This window comes from Thunnus albacares, chromosome 13, assembly GCF_914725855.1.
Source record: "Thunnus albacares chromosome 13, fThuAlb1.1, whole genome shotgun sequence".
NCBI lineage: Eukaryota > Metazoa > Chordata > Actinopteri > Scombriformes > Scombridae > Thunnus > Thunnus albacares.
Genome location: NC_058118.1, coordinates 7,362,908 through 7,387,702, shown reverse-complemented (window position 1 = coordinate 7,387,702; position 24,795 = coordinate 7,362,908). Strand labels below are relative to the sequence as shown.

Genomic DNA, 24,795 nt, shown 5'->3' with positions numbered 1-24,795 from the left:
AGTAGAGCTGCTGTACAAGTACGCGTGTGCAGAACGTGGGTGTGTGTTGGCAGAGAAAAGCTCTACAAAACATGCGAAGGATTGATCTCCTCGTACCTGCTTGCAAACACATGGAGAGAGGTGCAAGGTGGGAAGTGGGAGTGGGATGATCGGAGGGGGGGGGGGGGGAATATGGTGGTTTAGTCAGGGTTTTGTAGATGTGCCATGTTTGTGTCCCTTTGTGTGTGTGCGTGTGCAGAGGTGTGTCTGCACTTGAATGAGACCTTGTGTGTGTGTGTGTGTGTGTGCAGACAGACATGCTTTAGGCTCCATGTACAACAGAGGTTGTTCTAATCTATGGAAGCAGTGAGTTGTATCCAACCGGTCCGAGCCTTGGGGATTTAGGCCAGCTAATTACAATGTATAGTGGCTGGCTGCCATGGTAACGTTGGTTGGTTGGGTTTTGGGGGTCTTTTTTTGGAGGGGGGGGGCGTGGGGAGTAATAGCAATTCATGCATGTGGCTCTGCAGCTGAGGGGGTCCTTATCTCTTGCTGCCTACAGGCATATGGCACGTGAAGATATGCAGCCGTAGTAGAAGTGTCATTCATTTGAGCTATAAAGGAACAAAACTGCTTTTTATCAGGCTCTCCTCCGGCAGGAAAGTGCTCTGAATGTGTGTGTGCACAGGTTGTGGAGTGGATAGTGAGCACACATCTTCATTAGCCTCCTCTCATTACATTTGTAGCGAAATGCATAGACCAGTCTCATCTATCTGCCTACATTCGATGTTTCAAGCCGTTAAGGTTTTGATTTTTGATTCGCAGTTCTCCCCTCATCTTCCATTAACGTACGAAGATGTGAAACCGTGTTTCCTTGCTGTCTGCGCTTCTTTTCCACTTCCCTTTTCTGTCCAGTAACTAATGTGTGGGAGTCCAGAAGCTTATTGACCTTTTTAAAGTGTGCTCGGCTTGTTTCCTGAGCACAGTGGTTAGCTCTATCTGAGCCGAGGAGCCAACCCATTATCATCTTGATCAGGCTGGATGAGGGAAAGGGGAACAAAGACCCCGGCTTAACTGGATGACTCACAGACTTTCAGCTGCTCTCAGCTCTTGACACTGGCTTAGTTAGCATTGTTAAGAATTACTGTAACATCGAGCCGGTAAAAAGTAGTGGGATGATCTGCTACTTGTTGAAAGGGAAGGTGCAGGAACTGAAAGTGAACTGTAATTATAAGGTCTGGAGCCATAGAAAGGCCTCTGTTCTCTCTTCTTCTCAGGCAGATTTGTAATATGTGGATTATATCTTTACAACAGAGTGGAATTAAGCTTAGTAAGGAGAATATATTTCATTATTCAGACAAAAAAAACAGAAAAAATATGTCTCTTATCTCTCTTGTGACATTGGATTATACCACGAATTACTCCCAGATGTGATCTGATTTCTTTAAATAGCACTGTAATTTGCTCACGGGGAACACAGCAGGACCTTGGTGTTCCTTAAGTTATCATTGAACGCATTCATGATCCAGAGTCCACTTACAGTCGTAGTAACCTGTGTTTATCGCTGTTCCACATCCCGCACTCATGTGAAATTCATGTAGTCGGTTTATTTTCGGAGCTTTAAGTTCTAAAAGCTCTCATCTTGTATTCAGCAGTGCTCACATCTTCTCTACCTGTACCGTATAGATTGTTTGATCAGGCAGTCTGTGGTGGATGGCTGGTAACAGCTGGAGAGCATCAGTGCACGGTTAAAACTGAGTTTTTCATAGCCGCTAGAGACTTTGGGATATGAGAATGACTTTCTTCAGATGGTTTTTTTCTGACCACAAGGCCGTGCATATTCGTGCAAATGAATACTTTGCAGAAGAGTAGGTTGAGATCGCAGTGATGCTGGTGAATTCGGCATACAGCTGAGCCACAACCGAGCCTGCCTGAAGCGTGAGGTCTGCAGCATCATGTCAGACTTCACTCGTCGGTGCTTCAGTGAGCCATTTTCATTTTAAAAGCTGCTGTGGCTCTGTGGCTAATCAGATGGGTTTCAAATATACCGATGATCCCAAAAGGTATGGAAAATGTTTTGCATGTGTTTTTGCATTCGTAATGGCAATTGCACATATCACAGCTTTTTTTTTTTTAAACCCTTGACTCGTCCTTGTAAAGAACTGAGTTGTAGAGGACTCCTGTGCTGCTAACATCTGTTCACAAATATCTCCACCAACACTTGAGCCATATCCAGAGACACTGAACTTACTTGTCAAATAAAATTCCATATTTAATGCTCAAATAACAAGCTAAATCAGAATCTGTCATTGCGCAGCAAGACCTCTCTCTCCAAACATCTGCCCATCTGTCTCTGTGTGCACATGTGGCCGCGTGTTCACTCACGTGTCCGTCGATGTAATTGTTTTGACGATCTGTGTCTGTGTGTATGGAAGAGGGTGGATGTGTTTGCATATTGATCGCTACCTAAGCTGGATCGATCACAGTTGAGATTTCACCCTGGAGGGACAAAAAAAAGATGTGAACTGAACTGAACTGAACCTGGGGGAGGCAGCATGCGGTAAAGAACACAATCTGTCGCTCCACATCTGGCTCTCTGGCCGGCGGCTGTTTGCTGTCAGCCCGCAGGTTTACCGTTGGCTTCTGAACGGTTTTTTGAACAGACAGTGCGTAAGCAGAAAGACTTTTGACGATTTTTGGGCCTGGTTCACAAGAAAATGAAAGCTAATGAAGCAGTAAATCAGGCGCTATGGTTTTATTCAAAAGGTTCTTTTCCATCTGTAGAGTTTCATAACAAGTAGCTGAAACAATCAGTTAAATAGCACCTGCACACTCTGGCCAATTCTGAATACTGTTGATATGATATATAATCACTACATTTGGACATTTAATGTTTTAAACCTTCCCACAGGGCTATACACTCACCAAAGCTCCCCTTTTCCTCATTTTAGAGCTTTTCATTTGAAGCATCTGCATGCGGTGGAATAACATTGGTTTCAATTGATAACTATATTGCTGCTGGTTGTGTCCTCAGAGTCTCACTGCTGTGGAAATACTTTATGTTGATGAGTGGAATAACGGGACCCGGGCTGTAAAGATAGACCTTCATAAAGGCTTTTTAATTTCCCTAGTGTCCTGATTGATGACTGCAAGACAGGGAGGTGTAAAAGCCTACATGTACACAGTCATCACACACACACACACACAGACACACACAATGACCACACATCTGTCAAACCACTGATGTACTGTCACGCTGTCATGGCTCCACAGGGCCGGGAAGACTAGAAGTAGAGCAGGAGGCACCACTCCGTCTTTTTGTTTTCATTCTCCTCTCTCTGTCTTTTATCCGGTCTTCGGGGAATTGGATCTGTTATGGTTGAGCTCCCCTACATCTTGTGAGAGCGACACGGAAGACGCAGAGGAATATCTTCAACCATCCTGAACACACACACACACACACACACAAAAACACACAAACACGTTCGGTATATATACAGTAAAAACGGTTGAATAATAAAAAAAATAAACTTGTACAGACGTGTTGTGCTTTCTCCTCATGTAATTACCTCCCCAAAGAAACTTAAAGGTGCACAACAGCCTTGGCTCATAAACACACATCTCTATTGTGAAAATGAGTGTTTATTTGTGTGTGTGTGTGTGTACTCAGTCACTGCAGCCGAGCCCCATATACAGAGGCAGTTTGCAGGGCTGCTTCTTGTGCCCACACAGTATAATGTTAGCTGGCTGCAGGGCATGATGTAATCCCTCTCCTCCTTATAAAATTGCTGAGCAAGGCAGCAAGAACTTCCTGATTGAATTCTCACACTGCAGCAGCAACTTTTTCTCCCCCTGACTTTATTAGTTTGCAACTTTGCACAGCGGGTCTAAGCTCTTATAGATGGACAAGAGAGAGAGAGAGAGAGAGAGAGCTGGGAGGATGACATTATAGATTCTATAGGGGCTGTTTTCTTCTGGGGTTTTTTTGTCCAAAGGAGGCTGAACATATCCGATTTTTGCTTTGTGCTAATACACATATTCTATTTACCTTTTTTTTTTGATACTAACTGTTTGATGACATGGATTTTTCTCACTTATTGTTGATCATGTGTGTCAGTATGTGAGAATATAACTAGATGGATTATACATCAGGGTTTTGAAAATGTGTGGACTTGTTTGAAGGAAATCTTTTCATAAAATCATGAAAGCTTTAAAGATAGGATCACATGTTTACAAGTCTACTTTATTATAGTACTCATGTGTACATTGACAGTGTTATTGGTGGCTGTTAGCATTCTTCCTGTCCACACTGGCTGTGATTTAGCTGAATCTAATATGAGGCTTCAGCAGTTTGAATTATACAAATCAGGTGGGTAACTTCCAAACTTACAGTACAGTCTTTTTAGTACAGAATTCCCTCGTCGTGCCTGTTTTATAGACAGTGTTTCCTTACTGAGCTACGATGGAGGAACAGCAAGAATGAGTTTCGTACTAAAAAGACTGAAGATTTAAAATGTATCTATTTGATTTTTGTAACTCAGACCACTGAAGCCTCATATTAGCTTTACATTCACTTCAGAAAGCATTTATGCGTTATTAAAAAGGTAGACTGTGTATTTTGGCCCCATCACTTAAAGTGGAATTGAATTAGAGGGGGATCTCTTCAGGGCCAGTACGTGACCACTCTTTCAATGTATATATATTGTAATGAAGCTGTTTAATCAATACATCATCATCATGTTATATTGATTTCTTACATTCACTTTTTTTAAATTGCTTTTTAGACAAAATATTAATTTATCATTTATCAACACATACACACAAAAATCCACATAGCTAATGTGAGAATGACTTTGTCCTTTTGAATCAATTTGTAGGTAGAAGGATATGTTTTTACCATAAGAATAGTAGAATGGATTTGAAAAAAAACTAAGCATTTGCAGAGGTCACTCATGTTTGCATTAGTGCTGACTCATCTGTCTTTAGGTCATTTAGGTCAACACATAGTATTGTTGCACCACATAAACAAACTCTGCTGCCACTGTTTCTCTGCTCACACTCACACAGAATACTGATACAAAGCCGTCGCTGCCACTACATTATGTATATGAGTTTATTCAGAGGTAGGCAATGAGAGAATCAGTTATCTCAGCACACAGGTACAGTAGCCTCGCAGAGGACGACTACACTCGCATACTAACCTGTTCTCAGTGTTTCATCTTTCCATATAGCAGTAAATTTCAATTCTAGCTCCTTTTTTTCCCTCACTGACACATTATGATTCAGAGTCTTGCTTGTTGTTTGTATGCTTATGTCTGCCGTTCAGGTTCTTGTATGCACTTGCTGCTGTGTATGTTTCTGTGTTTTTGGGATGCTTCTGTCAGTCCCAAGTAGCACAGTGGACATGTTGGCTGTGTGATGGATGCCTTTGCAGATTCCTGTAGTCCCACTCACCCATCGCATTACTGCCCCTCGGACACACATGTACACACAGCTGCGACCCACTCTTAAAAAAGACTTAAAAAAAACCCTTTCATGTCTGAGCATAAAGGTGATCTTACAGAAGCAGCCATTTTCGTTGACTCTGGCTTCAACTGAATGCTCGGTGTAGTTAATTTGCTTTTCCTTATTTTCAGTCATATATATGATGTTACAATGTCTGATGTTCATATTAAACGTGGTTAAAGTGTCAGATAATGAGGTAAACGTGTATAGAAGTAATCCCTGTGAGCGAAAAGCACTGGCTTCATTCTGCTCTGAACGCTCGGTTTCCAACGTTTTCTTCTACTTTCAGCCTGAGCTGATGTTGGCTTGTGATGGACTTCTTTACATGGTCACTGCTCCACTCCGCTAACATTATGGTGTCTTTCCATTGTTTTGGGGGAAGTCACGCAGAGCCATGACTGGAGTTGGGCTGGCACGCTGTGACTGTTTTTCCGTTACACAGCAGGGCAAAGTAAAATAAGTAGTTTATCTGTTGGAGGTGTGCTGGTCATCTGCAGCTCTTCATCAAACATCATCATCACTCTGCTCGTACTATTTCTTCCTGCATTATTTCCGACTGATCCGCTGAACAAAGAGCTCCAAATATCTCTGTATGTTGTTGTTTAGACCAGTTTTTAGCACTGCTAATGAAGCTCTGCTAATTCAGTAAGGAACGCATTTCATTTCATATAAATTCCCCTCCTCCTGTTATTTAGTTATTTAAAAGCTTTTAATTTGAAGCAGAAAAGCAGGAAATGTTGGTTTGCGTCTGCGGTAACTTAACAGGACTGTGATACAGCTGCCCCTCAGCAGTTTCCCAAAAACTGGCCAATCAGAACAAAGTGGGCTCATCGGGAGCAGGGCCTTAAAGAGACAGGAGCTAAGACCGCCTGTTAAGAGACAGAGGCTGAACTGAGGGGCTGCATAAAGGGCCAGTATAAGATAAATAAGGAGTTTATTGAAATGTGAATCATGCAAAGCAACTCTAGGGGAGTCCCAGAATAAAAATGTAGAGCTGGAAATAAGCATAATAGGTCTTCTTTAAACAGCTGGAGACTGGCCCACCTGCTGTAGCAGCTTTAAGCAGGGGTCCTTCCATGCGATATCGCCTGGCAGTAGAGCTGTCACTCAGCTGCCCAGTGCGGGTGTGAGGAGACGATACAGCACAAGTGAGGTTATAGGTTTTTAGTGTTTCAAACCCTCCTTGCTTCTTGTCTTGTATTCTTGCTGTGTGGCTGCCTTCCTGGCTGAAAGCATCCCACCCTTATGCTTTAAAATGCCATTTTGACATTATCACTTAACCTCAGCAGCATGGGAGAAACCTTCTAACTGCATTAGAGTTGACCACTGTAAAACTCTCATAGGAAGTGTGTTCTTTTAGCCAATCTGTATTTTGTAGAGGATGTTTTCCTATTAACCATTTCTCTATTATTAATGTGAAGCAGTAGCGGACATACAAGCTGCGGTCACATTAAAGAGGAACAAAACAAAACAAAAGCTGAAAGGTGAGCTGTGATGCACATATACTGCAGATCTAGTACGTTCACGGGGCTAGATTTCATCTTTTGCAGTGTACGTGCTTTGCTGTATTATCTCTGCAGAGGTTTATTGTTTAGTGTGGAGGGGTGGGCGAGGGAGTCACACACAGTCTATAGCAGAGTATTCTCTCTCTGTTGAGCCCTCAGTCATTAGCCGAGGGCTCCACAGAGTGACTCGGAGTGTTCTGTTTTAAAAGTTTCCTCCGGTACAAATAGTCCTGTCAAGAACATTGGCTACCTCCCGACACGACCAAACGGCTTATTGGCAAGCAAGAAGCATTTACATCAACCTGACCAGTTGTCATGGCAGCCTTTGTCCTTGCCACAGAAACGAGGGCTGGTTATTGAGAGTGACAGGTGGATTTAGAGCCGTCCGTCAGGAGAAGTTAACAGTGAGAGTGATGTGAGCTGACACTGGGCCGAGGTCAATGGGTGGCAGGGATGGGATTGCAGATTCAACCGGTTGCTTATGCAACAATATTTAGACTTTATTACGTAGCAGAGATGACAGACCAAATCAACTGTCACGCACACCTCAGCGCTAATTCTCTGGAGAACCTCTGGACTCTCTGCATTACCCGAATCCTTTGTTTCTCTGCTGCCAGCTGTCACTGGCAAAAATCACATTAGGGTAGTATTGATGAAAAAGCGCTTCATGGCTCTCAAATTATGGCGTGTAAACACTAACCTGTCATTCAACCCTTCACCTCTGACCTCTTTAAAGGATGACATAGGTTTTACATGTTTAATCCCTTTAACTACAAATTGTGTGACAGGAACATTTAGTCTGCTGCTTTATGTTTCGTCAAAGTTACCTCATTGATTTTTTTAGTGCAGCTGCAGGCAGGGGGAACCCTTCCTTGGTGTGAGATTGAAGAGCCGGCTGCTATTGCATTCACACGCTATGTTGTCTAAAAACCAAACCCTTGAGGAAAAAATAATGCAACATAGTACTGAAAAGAATAATTTGAATTACATCAATTTTTGCATTTAACAGGTTGCTGCTTAGTAATTTATACTCAAATGTCACAGTTTAGAGCTTCTTTGAACGCATCAGGGAAGAATATTTTAAGGTGTGATAGCAACATAAATAGCACCAGAGATTGAGGACTATTACACTATTACTCATTTATTTCAAAAGGAGACTTTATTGCGCTGTACTGTGAGGAGAATATTGGCAGCATTTCATTCATTTTTCTGATTTATCTCATCGCGTTCACTTTGATCCCTCTGTGATAAACGTTCTTCCACCACATGTGGAACTAGTTGCTCTGAAAGCGCTGAGGTAATTTTCTCCGTACAAGGCGGATTTCAACACTTGGCTGTTACATTCTGTCACATACACTTAAGCAGTTGCTGAAGTGAGCAATTCTACAATTGCAGATTAGATTGCTCTGTGAGTGTTTGTGTGCGCGCGTATTTACCCGGTTTGAAAGGTTTTCCGGTGCAAGTCCCCCATATTAGCTAAAGCCTCATTGATTTAACCCGATCAACACACATCAGAGCCTGTTAGTAATTGGGTAGAGTGTGTATCTATGGTGTGAGTGACACAGTGAGAGTGTCTGCGTTTCCTCCAGGGCTGCACTAATTTCCCCAAGCATTATGTGGAGTGAGCGAGAGAGCACTATAAAATACATGATGCACAGACTGCTGTTTTTAGTTTTCATTGTAGATGAAGGAAAACCCAACCCATATTAATAATATACTTATATCTCACATGTAACACTCTTGACATATATATATTTTTTCTAATCCCGTGAATTACTGGCCATATGGTGATGACGTCATGTCACAAGTTTCATAACATGACCTTTTCGGTATTTCAGTATTATAAAACATCAGCGGAAATGTCAGGCTTTGGAGTCAATCCCTCAGAATCAAAGCAACTCTTCTTTCTGTATTTGCTTTGACATTTTACTAGGGCTGTGACGATAACCGCATGTGATGCCTACCGTGGGGCTGAGCTCATACCATCATCATTGCACTTTTTTTATTTTTTGGTATATCTTTTTTAAAAACAATTTCGAACATCACAGGATGCAGCAAGGTCCGTGAACGCACCAGCGTCGCCGGCTGTGTGTTATTCAAAGCGGCTGGCATTGTGTCTCCGCGTTTGTCTTCACCCGCCTCCCTAGCAGAGCTGAACGAGGAAGAACGAGACGGGGAAACACCCCCATCTCAGTGTGTGTGTGTGTGTGTTTATAGAGTATTCCTCACCACATCTCTTAGCCGGAGGTTTGAACTGTGTGAGCTGGCCTGTATGAGGACACAGGCGGTGAGCACAGTGGGGGTCAGTCACTGTTCTCATAGTTGTTATGCCGGGGCGATATTTGCCTTCTCACAGCATAACCTACATTTTACACAGAAATCCACTGTTGTGGGGATACAAATTTCTCAACTGCCAGTAGACTCAATGAACCAGACAACAATACTCAAAACTCTTAGAATGTATTAAACATTAATCAGAGGAAATATACAGTATTCAATAACAGAAAAGAATAAATCTGCCTTCTGTTTAGCTGTTTTAGAAAAAAACAAAAAAGCCAGCAACTATTTATTTATACCTTGAACAATGTTCAGACTTAAATGGAAAGGGCAGATAGTCTTGTCACTATCTCTCTCTACTCTCATAGCTTCAGTTATTAGCTGTTTAATTACCGTTTTGAGGTCACAGCAGCAGAATGGTGAAATAAATGGTTTGACTATCATAAACTTGTGGTAGCAATCATGCACGCGCACTATGACTGGTCTTCATCTCCATCCTCAACATTAAAACCCCATTTTAATCAAAGCTTTTATTCTTTAAAGCTCTCTGCAGGCGCTCCTGCTTCTGTCAGCACAAGCAGGATATGAACGTTGTACATGTGGTTTTATCTTCCTCAAAGTGCAGCTCTGTGGTCTCCACTGGTGGTTTGTTAGAGTATGCCTCTCTCAGTTTAGTCAATGGTACACTAATGACCGTCAGCATTTGAGTGCCACCTGTGCACATAGAAAACATATTCCTTCGGTGGCACTCAAATGCTCACTTATTTTTGAGTGTGCTCGGTGACTGTCAGGTCAGCCATTGTGTCTGTAAAGGTCAACTTGGCGCCGTTTGTCAGACAGTGAACCCTTGCATGCTCACTCAGTGTGTGACCTTTTGTAGGTGTTCTGTTGATTTCTGCGCCAACGTAGAGCAACACTTCTCTATTACAGTTGGCATAAATGATAGTCACATTTTCCTAATTGAGATAAGATCCAACAGAAACACAAGTAAAGAGGTTGAGATGAAAAATCTATAATAACAAGAAAAAAAATCTGTAATACAAGAGAAAGCACGCCTAGTGTAGCCAAGCTTGGATAGAGCCTGTCAGGAACTGTTTTTGTCAGACACTCAATCCTTTGAGCCGCAGCTCTCTGGTGCTTTAAGTGTAATTCTGCTTCCAACACAAACATGCTGGAGGTTGCACACACACACACAGCAGTAGAAGAGCATCCTGTGTTGGCCACAGGAGATTTTCTGCTTCCTCTCAGGTTCAGACAGACTTTTGCTGTAAATCTAATAGACAGCGCACCATTTACTTATACAAATGAGCCAGTGATTGTATGTCGAACCTGGTTCCCTATTTGATATCAGCCAGTTGGGGGAAATTGTTTGTCTGGAAAAACCCAAACTACATATTCAAATAGTCCTGTAAATGGTTAATCACAGTTTAGTTGATACTTGCCGTGTTCATCGCAGCTTGTCGGCTCTCCACAACAACATGATTTGAATGATTTCCAAATGTGAAGACTCCTCTAATCCAGAACTGGCTTCACCGCAGCAGTTTTTTGAGTTCCAGTGTTTGGTTTGGGTAGTTGACTTTCCATCATGTTGTTTGACAAGTGGTTAAATTATTGAGTATCTGAACCAGAAAACCAGTTTTGGTTGGTTCCTCGTAGTACAATTCATGCACATACACCCACAATATTGATTATTATAACTACATGACCCACAAACCATACCGGGACAGTATTTATTGGCCAACTGGGAAGTGATGTGACAATATTCAGTGGATAGAGAAGCATGTTCATGTACTCAATACTACGTTTCATAGCTTCCATACAGTAATTACTCTTTGTGCGTAGTTTGTTGCTTCCTCTTAGGATGTGGGTGTTGTTGCCTTCATTTGAATGAGGGCTGAAAGGTTTATAACAGTGGCAGCATTCAACTGAGCACTGAACAGCTTCAAACCAGCTCTCTTATTTTCATATCACTCCTCCAGCGGGACAGTTGAGCGAGCTTCTCGGTCTGTGTTGTCGAATATGAGTCGAAGAAACGGGACCAGCAGGACATGAGGTGTGACACAATGTTCGCCCGACTGCCTTGGTGACATGGAAGACTGCCAGTGAAAGGTGTTTTAGTCAGACAAAACACACACCTCGCCAACACACTCATGGCTTTCTTCTTCGAGGCTGCCTGTGTCATTCGCTCTCTCCTCTCCAACAACGGTGAGTCTGGTCGACCTGTGTTTGACTGGGTGATTCTGCCGGTCTGTGGGTGTGTTCGCTTCACTGTAGCGATGTGCCAGACTGAGGTTGTATTGATTTGTCAATAGAATCTTCCTCTCCTGCAAGTCAATCCTTTTTACTTGGCGTTATCTCCTGTTTAATCACATGTCATGTTCAGCTTGTCCCCGTTTTAACCCTTTTTAAAATGTGTGTATGTGGAGGATTGCGCCATTGAACAGTAATAACAAGTTAGAACTGATTAATCCTCTGCACTGAAAAAAAAAAAACCCTCTCCATGGTCTTCTGAGTCATTAGTTCATGTCAACATTGTGACTGTGGGAGAGTTTCCTGTGACAGTAAGTGATATTGTGATATAATAAAAAACTAAATTAAACCCACAAACTCCTTTTCATAAGTATATGACAACACTGATGCAGAGCTTTTAATGTAAATTTGTATCTTGTCTGGGAAAACTTGTCTCAGTAAACCAGTTTGTTTAAAAAAAAAAAAAAAAAAAATCTGGAACAAAGTGAAAAAGAGTGTATTCATTTTCAGGTAGCACAGTTTCCTAATGTCTCTAATATCCAGCTTAATTGCATATTAATGGGTTTTCGGGAAAAGCAGTGTGGAACAAGAGTGCTGAAAGACAAATGTAGGAAACAGGAAGATAATACAGCCCTCATTCAGAAACATCGCTTTCCCTCTCTGAACACATGAACTGCACACACTCAGTTTTTTCACACTTTTGCTCAGCTGCTAGTTATAAAACTTGTGCTTCCACCTTTCTCGGTCAGATATCGTTCCTCTATGCAGACTGGATATCTCCTGTGACCTCAGCTTCAAACACATCAAAGGTTTTTTTTCGGAAATTGCAATGAGATAGATATTACATACCGCAGCACGCAAGAAACTGGAGTCACACGTGGTATGATTTATCTGTGACTCTAGTTTCACCTACCAATAATGGAACAATGATGGTATTACTGAAATGTTCAATTTCACCAAGCGAAATTAATTAAAAAATGTTTTAATGACTTTTGTTCCTTTTTAATTATTGAAACAATTGTCATCCAGTAATACATACTCATTTGTAACAGGGCTCTTGTGAGATACGGTGCAGGCAGGGTGGTTAGGTATGGGAAAAATCTTCTCCTGTTATATCTGATGGTCTCTATAGTATAACCCCTATAAATATGCAGTAGTGTGCTGGTGTTGGCCTTCATACTGTAGGGTTGAACAGTATGTATGACTGGAGTTTTTACCTTTTTGAAAGTGTGAATACCAAAATGCTGTCGTTGAGACTAAATACTGAACAAAATATCTAAATTCATGTACAGGCATACCTACAACAGTTAGAAACCAACTTCCTGGTTCTAAAGAATGTGCATAGTGCACGCTGCACACTAATTCTTCCTATACATTGTAACATTAATCAGCAAATGGCAAAATATTGGTTCTTGATACTGATGTAAAGGTCTACTGATGATGACATGACTTGCAACATTTAACTTTTGAATGACAAATAATTTTAGTTTAAAACTGATGGCTTTATTTCCCTTAAGCTAAACTTCAACATACATAAAACATGATTATATTTCTATACTTAAAGTATGTTATTGTTTACTCCATATTATCTGATACTGTCAATATCAGTTTAATCTAGTCACTAGATTATTAGAAACGTTACTAACTTTTATTGTGCATCTACTATGTCCTACCTGTTTGCATTTATTCAAATATTGACACCTGAAACCGACAACAAACATGTTTTCAGTTTCTGTTTTGACAAATCAGCCGAGATGAGCAGGATTAGAAGGACATAGGCATGTCGGTGTTGTCTTGAAGTCTGTTTCCCTGTTGATATGTGTTTCCCTTAACCTGCACCTGCACCCAAACTCATCTCTAACCCCAACCAGTCATCTCTGCTACGCCTAACCATAACTGCAACCTAAGCCCTGACCCCAACCACAGAGGTGGCTCTACGGGAGGGAAACACTATTCGAGGGGGAACAGACGTCAACACATGACCTGTAAATAGTCCATTTGGACAACACGAGTAATCAAATGTCTCAAATGCCTTTTGGACCTAAAATACCAATGGTTGTTTATCATGTGGGAAAACATTTAACTCAAATGAATGAATAGAAGTGGCCAATTATGTGTAATCATATAATATTAGCTGATATAACTGAATGACCAAAGCACTGAGCTTTTACACTGTAGGTGCATATGTGATGTTTTCTACTAAATAACTGAGTTACACTATATATGGCTACAATTTCAGAGTGTTACTGAATACACAACCTTCATTTCTGTCTCCTTGATCTCCTCTGTCCTGAGACTGTGTTGGATCTTAGTCTGATATCATCACTGAGTGTCCAAGCAGCAGCTCAGCCAGGCGAAAGAGACGTTCTCACAATCTTTTGTCTCTACTTCTCTCTCTCTCTCTCTCTCTCTCTTTCTCTCTGTATCTGTGTCTTTCTTGCATTAGTAGAGCTCATCAGATATAATAAGGAGAAATAATGACCACTCACACACCAAATTGCACTCAGCGAGATTCATTCAAAAACAAACGGACTCTAATGACTCACATTAACAGTGGAACACACGTTGCACACACAGCAGACAATCAACTAGCAAATGCATGAGAGCTCAGACGAGTGTAAGTAAAGCGTGTAAGCACACAGCTTGTGCGCGTGTGCAGTTCATGAGCCAGAGAGTCGAGTTTACATTCAGCCCATTTGCTCTGCTTTGTCTTCGCCGCTCCAACTCTGTTCTCCATGATTGACTGGCTCCCTGCTCCCCACAGTAGGGACTGTATTTCTAAATGATTTCTGCTGCCTATTGATGTTTCTGCCAATAGAAATGAATCATGGCCTACATCTTTGTAAAAGAGGGAACAGACTTTAGTGCTCGTCTAGACGAGTGCTTTGTGGAGTGCACCGTGTAAGGATTTCTGTGCTATCCATCTTTTTTTTTTCTATGCCAATTTATCCTGTTCAAGGTTGCTACACTTGCACACTTAAGAAACACAATCACATTCTAACTCATATTTACACTTTCCAGTTCACCTAACCTACACGTCTCTGAGATAAGTGAGGAAAACTGTAGCACCTGAAGAAAAATCCCACAAAAACATGTAAACTCACACACAGAAACCAGGTGTGCAGTGTTCACTGGGTCTATGGGAACACTGAGTCCTACACTCAATAGCAGCCCCGAGTCTAAAACGTTCCTTCCAGCTCATAGTTTGGTTTTATAACATCAATACTTCACTCTCACACACACTCACACAAACAGGGACAAACTAGCATGTCAGGAGGCCAGAAGGTGTACAGAAGAGCCAGAGAGGGAACAGATGGAGGAGCGAGAAAAAAACGAACACACACACACACACACACACACACACACACACACACACACACACACTTGTATGTTGGAAGAGCCGATCTTTTCTATGGCATGATCATGGCACAGTTGGTGTTGGACAAGTGACCTTACCACAGTATTTTAACACCATCCTCTCCCTGTTGTCTCATGTTCTACTCTTCGTTTTCAGTGCTTGAACGCACTGTCAGTGTTTTTTTTTTTTTTTTTTTGCACATGCATCACTAAGTCAGCTAAGACCCAAATGCACCATTTGTCAGCTATTTGCCCAACAGCTACAAATAAACCATATGGTAGCGGTGACTCTGCACGCTCCACTCACATACTTGCATGCACATAACAGATGGAGGGATTTTTCTTTTGCTTTTTGATTGGCAGGTGGGTGGTCCAGTGACTATGGGTTATGGTGCATGTCAGGAGGTGACAGACGGCAGTGTGCCGGCCACTGTAGGCACCCATCAACATTAGCTTGATGGTGTGTGTAGTCCCAGTGGGGATTTACCCCTGCTTTTATTTTCCAATTAGTTCTCGTTTGTGGCTCGTTAGGATTGTCTGATATCTTTGTGCACACACACACACACACACACAAACACGCCTTGTTGAACACGTATGTCTGTGTGACGATGGTGAGTTCACACACAGCTCTACTATTAAGTGGTGGCGTGAGCTCAGCGTAGGTCATTGGCAGGCAGATATGCTTACCTACGCACCTCCCACATGAAGCGCTCTCCAAACATTTGGTTTTGCTTTTACTCCGGTCCACTGCTGTAAGGCTTTTTGTACAGATTGACACAAGCTTTGGTGCGAGCACCGCTGCTATTCCAAGTTCATAAAGGAAATGTATAGATAAAAAGGATTTGCCTCCCATCAGGGTAAAAAAAAAAAAGGAGAACATCTAAGAATCTCTAAAATTACTGACTGTCACTTAGTAACTAATTCCTCCCTCTGTTCCTGACAGTACACCAGTGTTGCTTGTGTTTTTGATCTACTTTATTACAACAGCTGACCATTACATGAGCTTGTTTTTCATCGAGTGCAGCCATGATGCTGTTTGTCTGCAGAGAATGTCACTCCTCTCCCCTACGAGGCAACAAAGAGGTGTGACTGCCCATCAGAAATACACCTCTCCTCTCTAATAAGACACCAGATATGAAAGGCTTCAAGTCGACTCACTGTTTTTTATGTCTGACAGGCTTTTTATATCTCATACATGCCTTTTTGTTATTCCGTGTTCTCCTCACTGGTGCTGCGTGTGAAGGCAGGACAGGAGCCGTTTCAGAGTCGGCGTTGTTCCTTTCCACTGGAGCTGTCACTGTTACTCAGGCCTGAACGCTAGCATTGTCACAGGATATGAATTTTGACCTCAATACTGACACTAAGCCTAATCATGTGATACCTTAGAAAACCAGAGAAACATTAAGCAAGTTACTTGTGACACTTTATTGAATTAGCAGCTGGATGTTTGTCTTTTTTGGCTCTGCAGAAATAAATAATTACATTTGAGCCCAGCAATGGACTTGTTCTCTGTGGTAAAATGCTAACCAGCATCTCTCTCTCTCCCCGCCTCTCTGTCCTCCAGACTTTAACTACAACACAGATGGCTACGAGGGGGACGGGGCAGAGGACGGCAAGTCTCAGGATGGCTCAGAGACGCTGCCCTATATAGATGAATCCCCCACCATGTCGCCCCAGCTGTGTGCGCCCCAAGGGCCCGACGGAGAAACGGTCTCTCCCACACCACCAGAGGGCCTGCTGTCTGGGGTAAGAGCGCACACACACACACACACACACACATACATACATACATAAAGAGGCAGGTATGAATCAGTAGCAGTCCGCCACACTTGAACTTGAACACACGGGAATAATGTGACAGATGGGAAGAGAGAGGGAACGTGTGACCTGGATGTTCCAGGTTGTGATTACATGCTAGATGACTGATTGGCTCAGGTGTGGTTCAGCTCCAGGCGAGTTGCTTATGTAGAATATTTTTCAAGATCCTGAAAGGCCTTAAAGACTATACTGGTAGTTGTGTAGGTTTAAGCCCATCGACTAGTTTATACTTGGTGCTTTCAAGTGAATGCATTCAGCACAAGAGAGTTTCCTGCTGAACTGCAATCAGTTATTTAAGGCAAGAAACAACCAAAGTCACATTATCCTTAATTATTCTTGTGAATGCAAACCTCTCAACAGTCTGCTCAGATGTTGGAGCTTTTTTTAATGCACCAACAAGGAAGAGTCTTCGAAACAATCTCTGTTAAGCCATGACCTCATGATGATCATGTAATTAAACCTAAAGGTAACCAAATAATCATTAACCATATGAAGAAAGTTTCATGTTTCTACAAGTTGATTTTATTTACAACTAACTGATAAAAACAAGTATTATGTGATGTTTAGTAAAAGGTGCACTATTAACCAGTAACCAGTATCATATTATCTAAACTCTCAAGTTTCCAAATTCTAAGTGGCATCAGAGTATTTTTAGAGCGTAGAGTGTAATACAGTTAAAGTTTCTGCTGGTATTAGCAGTAGAAGTTTCATTTGGGATTATTTACCCCAGGCTTCATCTGTCTTTCTCTTTTCTGGGCTGTTTGTTTCTTTCTGAAGTTAGTTTCCAGATCTTTACCCTCTGTAATTGTTAGCGATTAGCCGCAATAGCTGGACTGCCTGCAGCACACTGCAGGTGGCACATTCACAGCAGCAGGAAATGACCACTGACCCAGATGGGGTTTGACGCCACCGGCACAAATCTGCCATTCTGTGTGTCAATGAGAATACATTACTGTAATTATCCACACAGTTGTAATTTTTTAAAAACTTGCTAATTTTTTACATGTCAATCAATCGATGTTGGTGCTTTGGTGCTTTTTGTCTTTGGATTTACAGTTAATGAAATGAGAATCTATGTATTGTGGATGTTAGTCTTTTCTTTGTTTGTTCAGTCACAGTGGCTATCAGTGCACATGCTGAATACCATCTGCTCTTCTGTTTATTCCAAATAAACTGCTGCTGCTGGAAATATAAAAACACACTAAGACACCAGGGATTTAGAACAGCTGATGTAAAAGCTTTCATGAAATGGATATTTGTTTGGTCCTTGCCATTATATTAAATTCTGATAGAGTGCCAATATACTAATTCTATAAAACTACTGGTAGTTTTCGGATTGTTTTTATCTGCATATTTCAGTGTCCTGTCATGTGTTCATCCCCTCCTTCATATCAGTAAGTCAGAGGTTAGCAGAGTCTCTTTTCATGCCCTGCGGCTGCATGTGTTTGTGTGACTGCGTGTCCTGTGTGAAAACTTGTGTGTAACACTGTGTGAGAGGGTGCTTCACCAACCCAGGGTGGCTCAGCGGGTGTCATGTTGACCCTGACCTGAACCAGCCCTCCCACACACACACAGAGGAAGACTAGAAGACTTTTCACTTAACACATCACAGCAGCTTTGACATGCAGCATGAAAAAGCCTTAATGAAAACTACCATATTACATGTATTAACATGAAAGAAACCCTGAGTCCGGTTGGCTAAGACTTGTTGTGACAGTCTATCATGTCCCGCCATTATACAGTGAACAGAAGTAGAGAATTTCCAGGAGATTGCCTTCCCACGTCTGTCACCTTTTTCAAGAATTGCCTCTTATCACCTCCTCTTCTTTAATCTCTGTCTATCCGATCCTCATCCTGCCCCTTCCTTTATTTGCTCCGTGAATCTACCTGCCCTATCTCTTTTCCAAGCAGCTCTCTTATCACTGTATGATCACAGACCTTGACCTTCTTACAATTGTGGCAAATGATGAATTATTAAGCTCATTGTTCTGTTACATTCACTGTGAGTCACCCTGCTTGGATGTCAGCTCATGTAAATGGAAATGTGTCTCCATCTAGTGGCAAGTTAGTGTAAGAACAGGCCAGAGAGGACATTTTCACATGTTTCAAACTGTCCAAACTCTAAAACCTTTGAGGAGGAGGAGTTTCATAATCCGTTGCACGCATGAAGAAAAGTTAAACTGGTTACATCTTGATTATAAGTTGACTTTATTTGTTTAGTCAGGTTAATGGTTAAAAACATTTACTGGTGTCAACCTTATGTGGTAGATTGATAACTCATGACCCATTATATAGAAAGGACAAAAAGGAGCCTTATCACAGTAATATCAAGATGCTGAAAAAATACAATGTATATAAACAGATCATGCAGCTATGTAGAGTCATGGAAAATATATAACATTTCTGTCGCTTTGGATCATTTTTTTTTCAGTCACCACCTCCAACAGACCGCTCAGCACATTTTAATCCTTCCACCCTCAAAAAGCTGTCACTGCATGCATAATGTTAGTCAAAATGCACCAGTGGATAATCTATATTCTCAGTTCTGATGGCGTATTTATCTTTATCCACTCTCACTTTTGTCTCCTGACCCTTACACTTCAGTAGAAAAATGAGTCAGAGCAGTTCAGAGTGCTTTAGTTTGACCGAGCCGACCGGTCTGCTGTGGAAAGATGTTTGTGGAGAATTTGTGTTGGACGCTGCCTCGCGGACTCTAAAGGTCTTTCCGCTGAAGCCGTCCTCTCCTCACCGCCTTGTTAAATAGGCCTTTTCTTTCCGCTGAGTTTGCACAGGCCTCTCATCTGCTGACACGAGAGAGCCGACGCTGACACCTCCATGCCAAGATACATACGTTTAGCGTGTGGAGCTTGTATGTAAATGTGCACGCGTGAGAGTTAAATTTGAACTCGGAGATATTTTTGTTTTTTGTTTTTTTGGGATGCTTTAAAACTTTAGTTTCTGTATGGCTGTCTGTCTACAAATGATTTCATTCCAGTCTTTCTTTAAGGCAGATGTTATTTTCTTTCCTTTGTCCTCTTTCTTACAAGATCACTCCTTTCTCCCCCCGTAGTACTGTCTTATAAATACAAGCCACAACCATAAATGTATTCGTATTAATTCTCCCTGCTACCTTCCAAGTCCTTGGTTTGTAAAATAAGCCTGTCCTAAATAATGTAGGCTACAAAGTTATTAACTCAAACTAGCCTAGATTTAGCCAGATTAGCCTGCATAAATGACCTGAAAATGGCCTAAAAATGTGGTTTGGGACACACAGAAGAACAAGTCTAAAATCTTCCATCAGAGAAAGAGGTGGGGGGAGGAAAATCTAGAGGGAGGCTGAAAGAGCAGTAGTGGGTCTCACTTCCTGTGAAGTGGCATCTTAAGGGTCAGGAGCAGGGTGGGAGGTCATGGCGAGCGAACTAAAGTCATTCACAAACACATGTGCTAAGTAACACCCACTCAGAGTTGAATCATTATATGCTCAGTGTGACTCAAGTCACTCCCAGTTCCAGTTTCTTTCCATTTCTACTCTCCAGAGTTATTAATTTTCCTAACAGCGTGTCTCTGTGTCTTTTTTTAAACACTGTTTTATATTTGAACCCTGTGTTCTGCCAGTGCAAAATCGTTGTTACCCAGTGAACTATGCGACCTGTAATTAGAATCAGCCGCACTAGCAGCACATTAGCCGGGTCTCAGCTCAACATCCAAGCCTCTTCGAACGGATCAATAAAGAAACAATGACCAGAGAGTGCGAGAGAGGAGGAGAAAAAAATGAACTCTGCGACGCTCAGTGATGCAGAGAAAGAGAGAAACTGTGTGCTTGCGTGATGAGGAAGTGGCTGCAGCCTGAAGAGACGGAAGAAAGAAATAAAAAAGAATGAAACAGAGTAACTCTCCCACAGCTAGAGAGAGAGAGCCTATGTGGCCATCAAGGAAGTGGCTGGAGATCGTTTGTTGTGAGGGGAGGGGCGGATGTAGAGGGAGGGCAGACCTCATCGACCGAGGTGGAACACTGAGATACACACGCACACACATAGAGTACACACACACACACACACACACACACAGAGACACACACACACACAAACACACCACCAGGAAGCCCAGCAGAGGAAGGGGGTGGGGTTATGTAGGCGGGGTCCTCTCTCTTTCTCTCTCTCGCTGTCCAGACGACTTGCTCTGACGGGAAAACACTGATGTGTCCAGGCAGGCCCTGAAGAAGGGAATAGCAGACAGAAAGAGGGAGAGGAGGAGGAGAAAGAAAGGAAAAAGAAAGAAAGAGAAAGAAAGAATCATGGAGGAGGAAGAGGAGGAGGTGCTGTGCTACTTGGACAGGGTCCTGGAGGAGGAGGAGGAGCTGTTTGATTATGGAGATGGGGAGCTAGATCCCATCACTCCGTCACATAGACAGTTCAAGGTGAGACAGCGGCTGGACAGCTGGATGCAGAGAAAATACACACACACACACACACATGCACACACTTACGCAACTTGACACTCTTACTGGGCTTGAAAGCTTGGCTATATTTAGCAAAGTGGAAAGTCTTATTGGTGTCTTGGCATGATGTGGCGTCACTACAGTATGCGCTGCAACGTGTGTCTATGAGCCATCTGTACTGCAAGAGTGTGTGTGTGTGTGTGTGTGAGATAGTCATTGATGTTTCAGCGTGGCCCGACGAGGCGCTCACGCTGTTACTTTTTTAAGAACCTCTGTTCCTAATGGTAACTTTTGTTTGTTAAGAAGCCTCATTGTGCGTGGGTGTGTGGGTGTGTGTGTGTGTGTGTGTTTATGTGCTCCTCCCAGTAGATGAATTGACAAAAAGCAGGGCTGTCTGTGTGGTATCAGGTCAATCTTGATATCATCTCCTTTTATGACAGAATGACAGCAGAAGGCACAATAAGAGAGCACACAGAGTTGTCTGTATGAAAAGTGTAACTGTGAAGGGACAATTAGCGGTGGACAGACAGGTTGCCGTGGAAAAAATCCTTTCACCACTCATGTATTTCTCATCTTGCCCTCTCGCCACACAGTAGCTCTTTGTACAGCTGAGGGAAAATATTCCTGCTGTTGGAAAAAATAGTTTTTCCCCCTTCCTTTTTTCTGTCTTTTCTCATCGTGCTGTGACATGTTTGTCACCGAAGGAGTAAGCTTTACACGTCACCAACACGTACGTGGATCCTTTGAGTTGCATATGGTTACTCTGTTTGTTTAGTCCAGTGTCAGGGCAACTACAAGGCATCATATCTCAGACCTTAGAAAAGATAAGAAGTCTTGTTAAACATAGCTCTGGGATGTAATTTCAATAAAAAACATGTTTATAATCATTTATTTAATAATATAAATAATGTTTATATAATATTATAATCATGATGTTTATTGAAAACGTCTAGAGATGTGAGCAGACGTTTGGTGCTAGAAATAAGTGTCGTGCAGGACTTGCATGTCAAAAAGCTTCTGAGAGTTTCAAGAGTATGACTCATCTCTGTTGTGGCTTTTGTTTTTAGTTTCAGTCATCAGAAAAATGATCTCTCAATTTCTTTCAAGGAATGCCAGCGTTCAAACATGTGGAGAGGCTACTTACTCATGAACTCAAACCTCTCTGGATACAGGCGCTGCTGAACTCCTGCATTACCTGACAGAGGCGATGATGTAAATGCGGTTTGACAGATGGAGAGTTGAACAGTTCAATAACATCTCAAACTGAAAATCCTCCACAGTTCAGTTATATGAGACAACAGCTTTAGAAATCGATCCCGGTTCGTCTTCTGATTTTTGCTCTAATTTTGTTTTAAACTGTCAATTCACAGCGAGATCAAGCGTCAACACTGTTATCATCACAAGCGTGGAGATGCAAGTATATTGATAAACAGGTGCACATGTAGCATTTTAGATTTGTCACAGAATTTTAATATATGTCTTAAAATAAACATGAGTTCACATAAATATTACTCCTTATGTTACAAGTGAATATCTAGCCCGCAATAGTTTGTGCAGAAATTTAAAGTATATATTGTGTAAAAACTCTATATACTGTACGTACAGTGTTTGTCCAATCTGGAAAGACAGCAGGAGTGTCAGGAGGTAAATGTTAGTCATGATTGGGTTAAAACAATGAGGTCATGGCTCCCTTTTCTTATCAGGCCGAGCCGGTGTGCTGATATCATTGTAAGGATCTGGCTGTTAATAATTAATCTTCCTCTTCTCACTCTTCCTCTGCTCACATCGCTGTTCTTTGGCCTCTGTTAAGTACATATGTGACTGTCTGGCAGGTTGCTTAGATGTTTACTTTGGGGAAGTAGTTGATTAACTGTTAAGGTATATTCTGGTTATTAAGGAGGAATATTAAAACGAGGATGGCCTGAGTAGCTTTCACGCATTTGAATTGTTTTGTTCAACACATTTTTAATGTGCTTTATAAATTAAGTAACTTGACTTGTTAAGGTTATATGAACACCACTGCTCTTTACACTGCAGTGCAAATGATGATGTTGTCATACATGCACAGATATAACGATTGCCATCTTCACACATTCGCATATGTCGCTGTGTAATATATTTTATTAACAGCTTGCTGACTAGATAAGATGTCTTCAGTGATGATACCAAACATCTTAAAATATTTTTTTGATTCAATAACCATTGAGTCAACATGCTTCTCACTACTTTGCAGCTGTATTTGTCAATTTTTTCTCTTTCCAAGCCTTGATAATTTTTATTCAAACTAGTATTTCCCTCAATATAGGGTGAAAACCACAAGTATGTCTTGTTTTGTTCTCCGTGTTTCTCAAACATGATTAGGGTGGTGACTTCCCTGATACTGAAGTCAAAATACAACAACCGCTTTGAAGCACTTGGAGTAAGACTTTCCACAGAGGAAGCAAGCTAATTTGATGTTTTTAGATGAGCAGAAATTCCCAATAAACATTCCTTCGTAGTTTGGCTATGTGTGTGCATTAATGTTTTGTTTACGTGATATGGTAACTGCAGCGGCATCAGGAAATGAGCTTGAGTCATGGTACTTTTATGTGGTGTTGGTTAGAAATTAATTCTGAATACAAATAGGTTATTCAAGGATCCTTGCTGTGTATGTATGTGTATGAAGTATGAAGTATATAACTACACGTATCATACATTATTACAATCATGTTTGTTTTATCCCACAGGGAGACATAGAGAAAGGACTGGAGATGAAGAAACTGGTGCTGTCTGGTTTCCTGGCCAGTGAGGAGATCTACATTAACCAACTGGAGGCCCTGTTACTGGTGAGACACACACACACACACACCCTGCCAAAAAAAAAGTAAACATTTTGAAGTAATACAACAAAATGAAGTCGTCCACTTATGCTCTAGACCCCACTCCTACCAAACTCTTTAAGTCCAGCTTCCAGTGCCTCTCCAAGGAAACAACAAGGATAATCAACACTTTGATGATTTTAAAGCAGTTATAGTAAAACCAATGCCAATCTCAAATCTTCCATTTCTTTTAGAACTTCTGGAGAAAGCTGTTTTTGACCAACTACATGTTCATTTGAATACCAACAATATATCAGAAAAAATCTAGTCTGGCTGTCAAACCAACCCTAGAACTAAAACAGCTTCATTAAAGGTAGTAAATGACCTGAGAATTTCAATTGACTCCAACATTGTGGCCGTCCTCATTCTGTTAGATTTGACCACTGTGTTTAATACAGTTCATCGATCATGGCATTTTAATTAATTAATAGACTTTAGATTTGGTTAGGTCTCTCTGTTGTGCTGTGTGACCTGTTTTTCTCGTACTTGTCAGGAAGAAAGTTTTGTCAGTCTAGGTTTGGATTTTTGTGTCATAGGCATTTGATATTGATTATGGTGTTCCTCAGGGAAGCATCCTGGGCCCTGTCCTTTTTTTCTTTATACAGAACATTCTCCCTCTGTGTAAGATTATTAGTCAGCATACAGTAATGTCAAATATAATTGTTACACAGATGATACACAACTGTATCTCTGTCTCACGCAACCCTGGTTCTTTTTATCTTTCTCATGGATATCAATATTTGAATGTATCATCTTTTAAAAAGGGGAAATGAGCATGAAACCGAGATTCTACTTGAAGGATCAAAAG

The 24,795-nt window shown here is 41.6% G+C and overlaps 1 protein-coding gene across 4 annotated transcripts in view; it reads left to right on the top strand.

Annotated features, from left to right (window-relative positions):
• abr (ABR activator of RhoGEF and GTPase) overlaps nt 1-24,795 on the top strand; it is a 131,476-nt gene that overhangs the window by 33,774 nt on the left and 72,907 nt on the right. For 2 of the 4 annotated variants that reach the window (XM_044370667.1, XM_044370668.1), the window contains exons 2-3: nt 16,438-16,619; nt 23,856-23,954. In XM_044370667.1, coding sequence (XP_044226602.1) covers nt 16,438-16,619; nt 23,856-23,954 — 281 coding nt within the window. Of the gene's footprint in view, nt 1-11,273; nt 11,472-16,437; nt 16,620-20,839; nt 21,109-23,855; nt 23,955-24,795 lie in introns of those variants that run through there. The other 2 variants (XM_044370669.1, XM_044370670.1) reach the window with 2 other exon arrangements.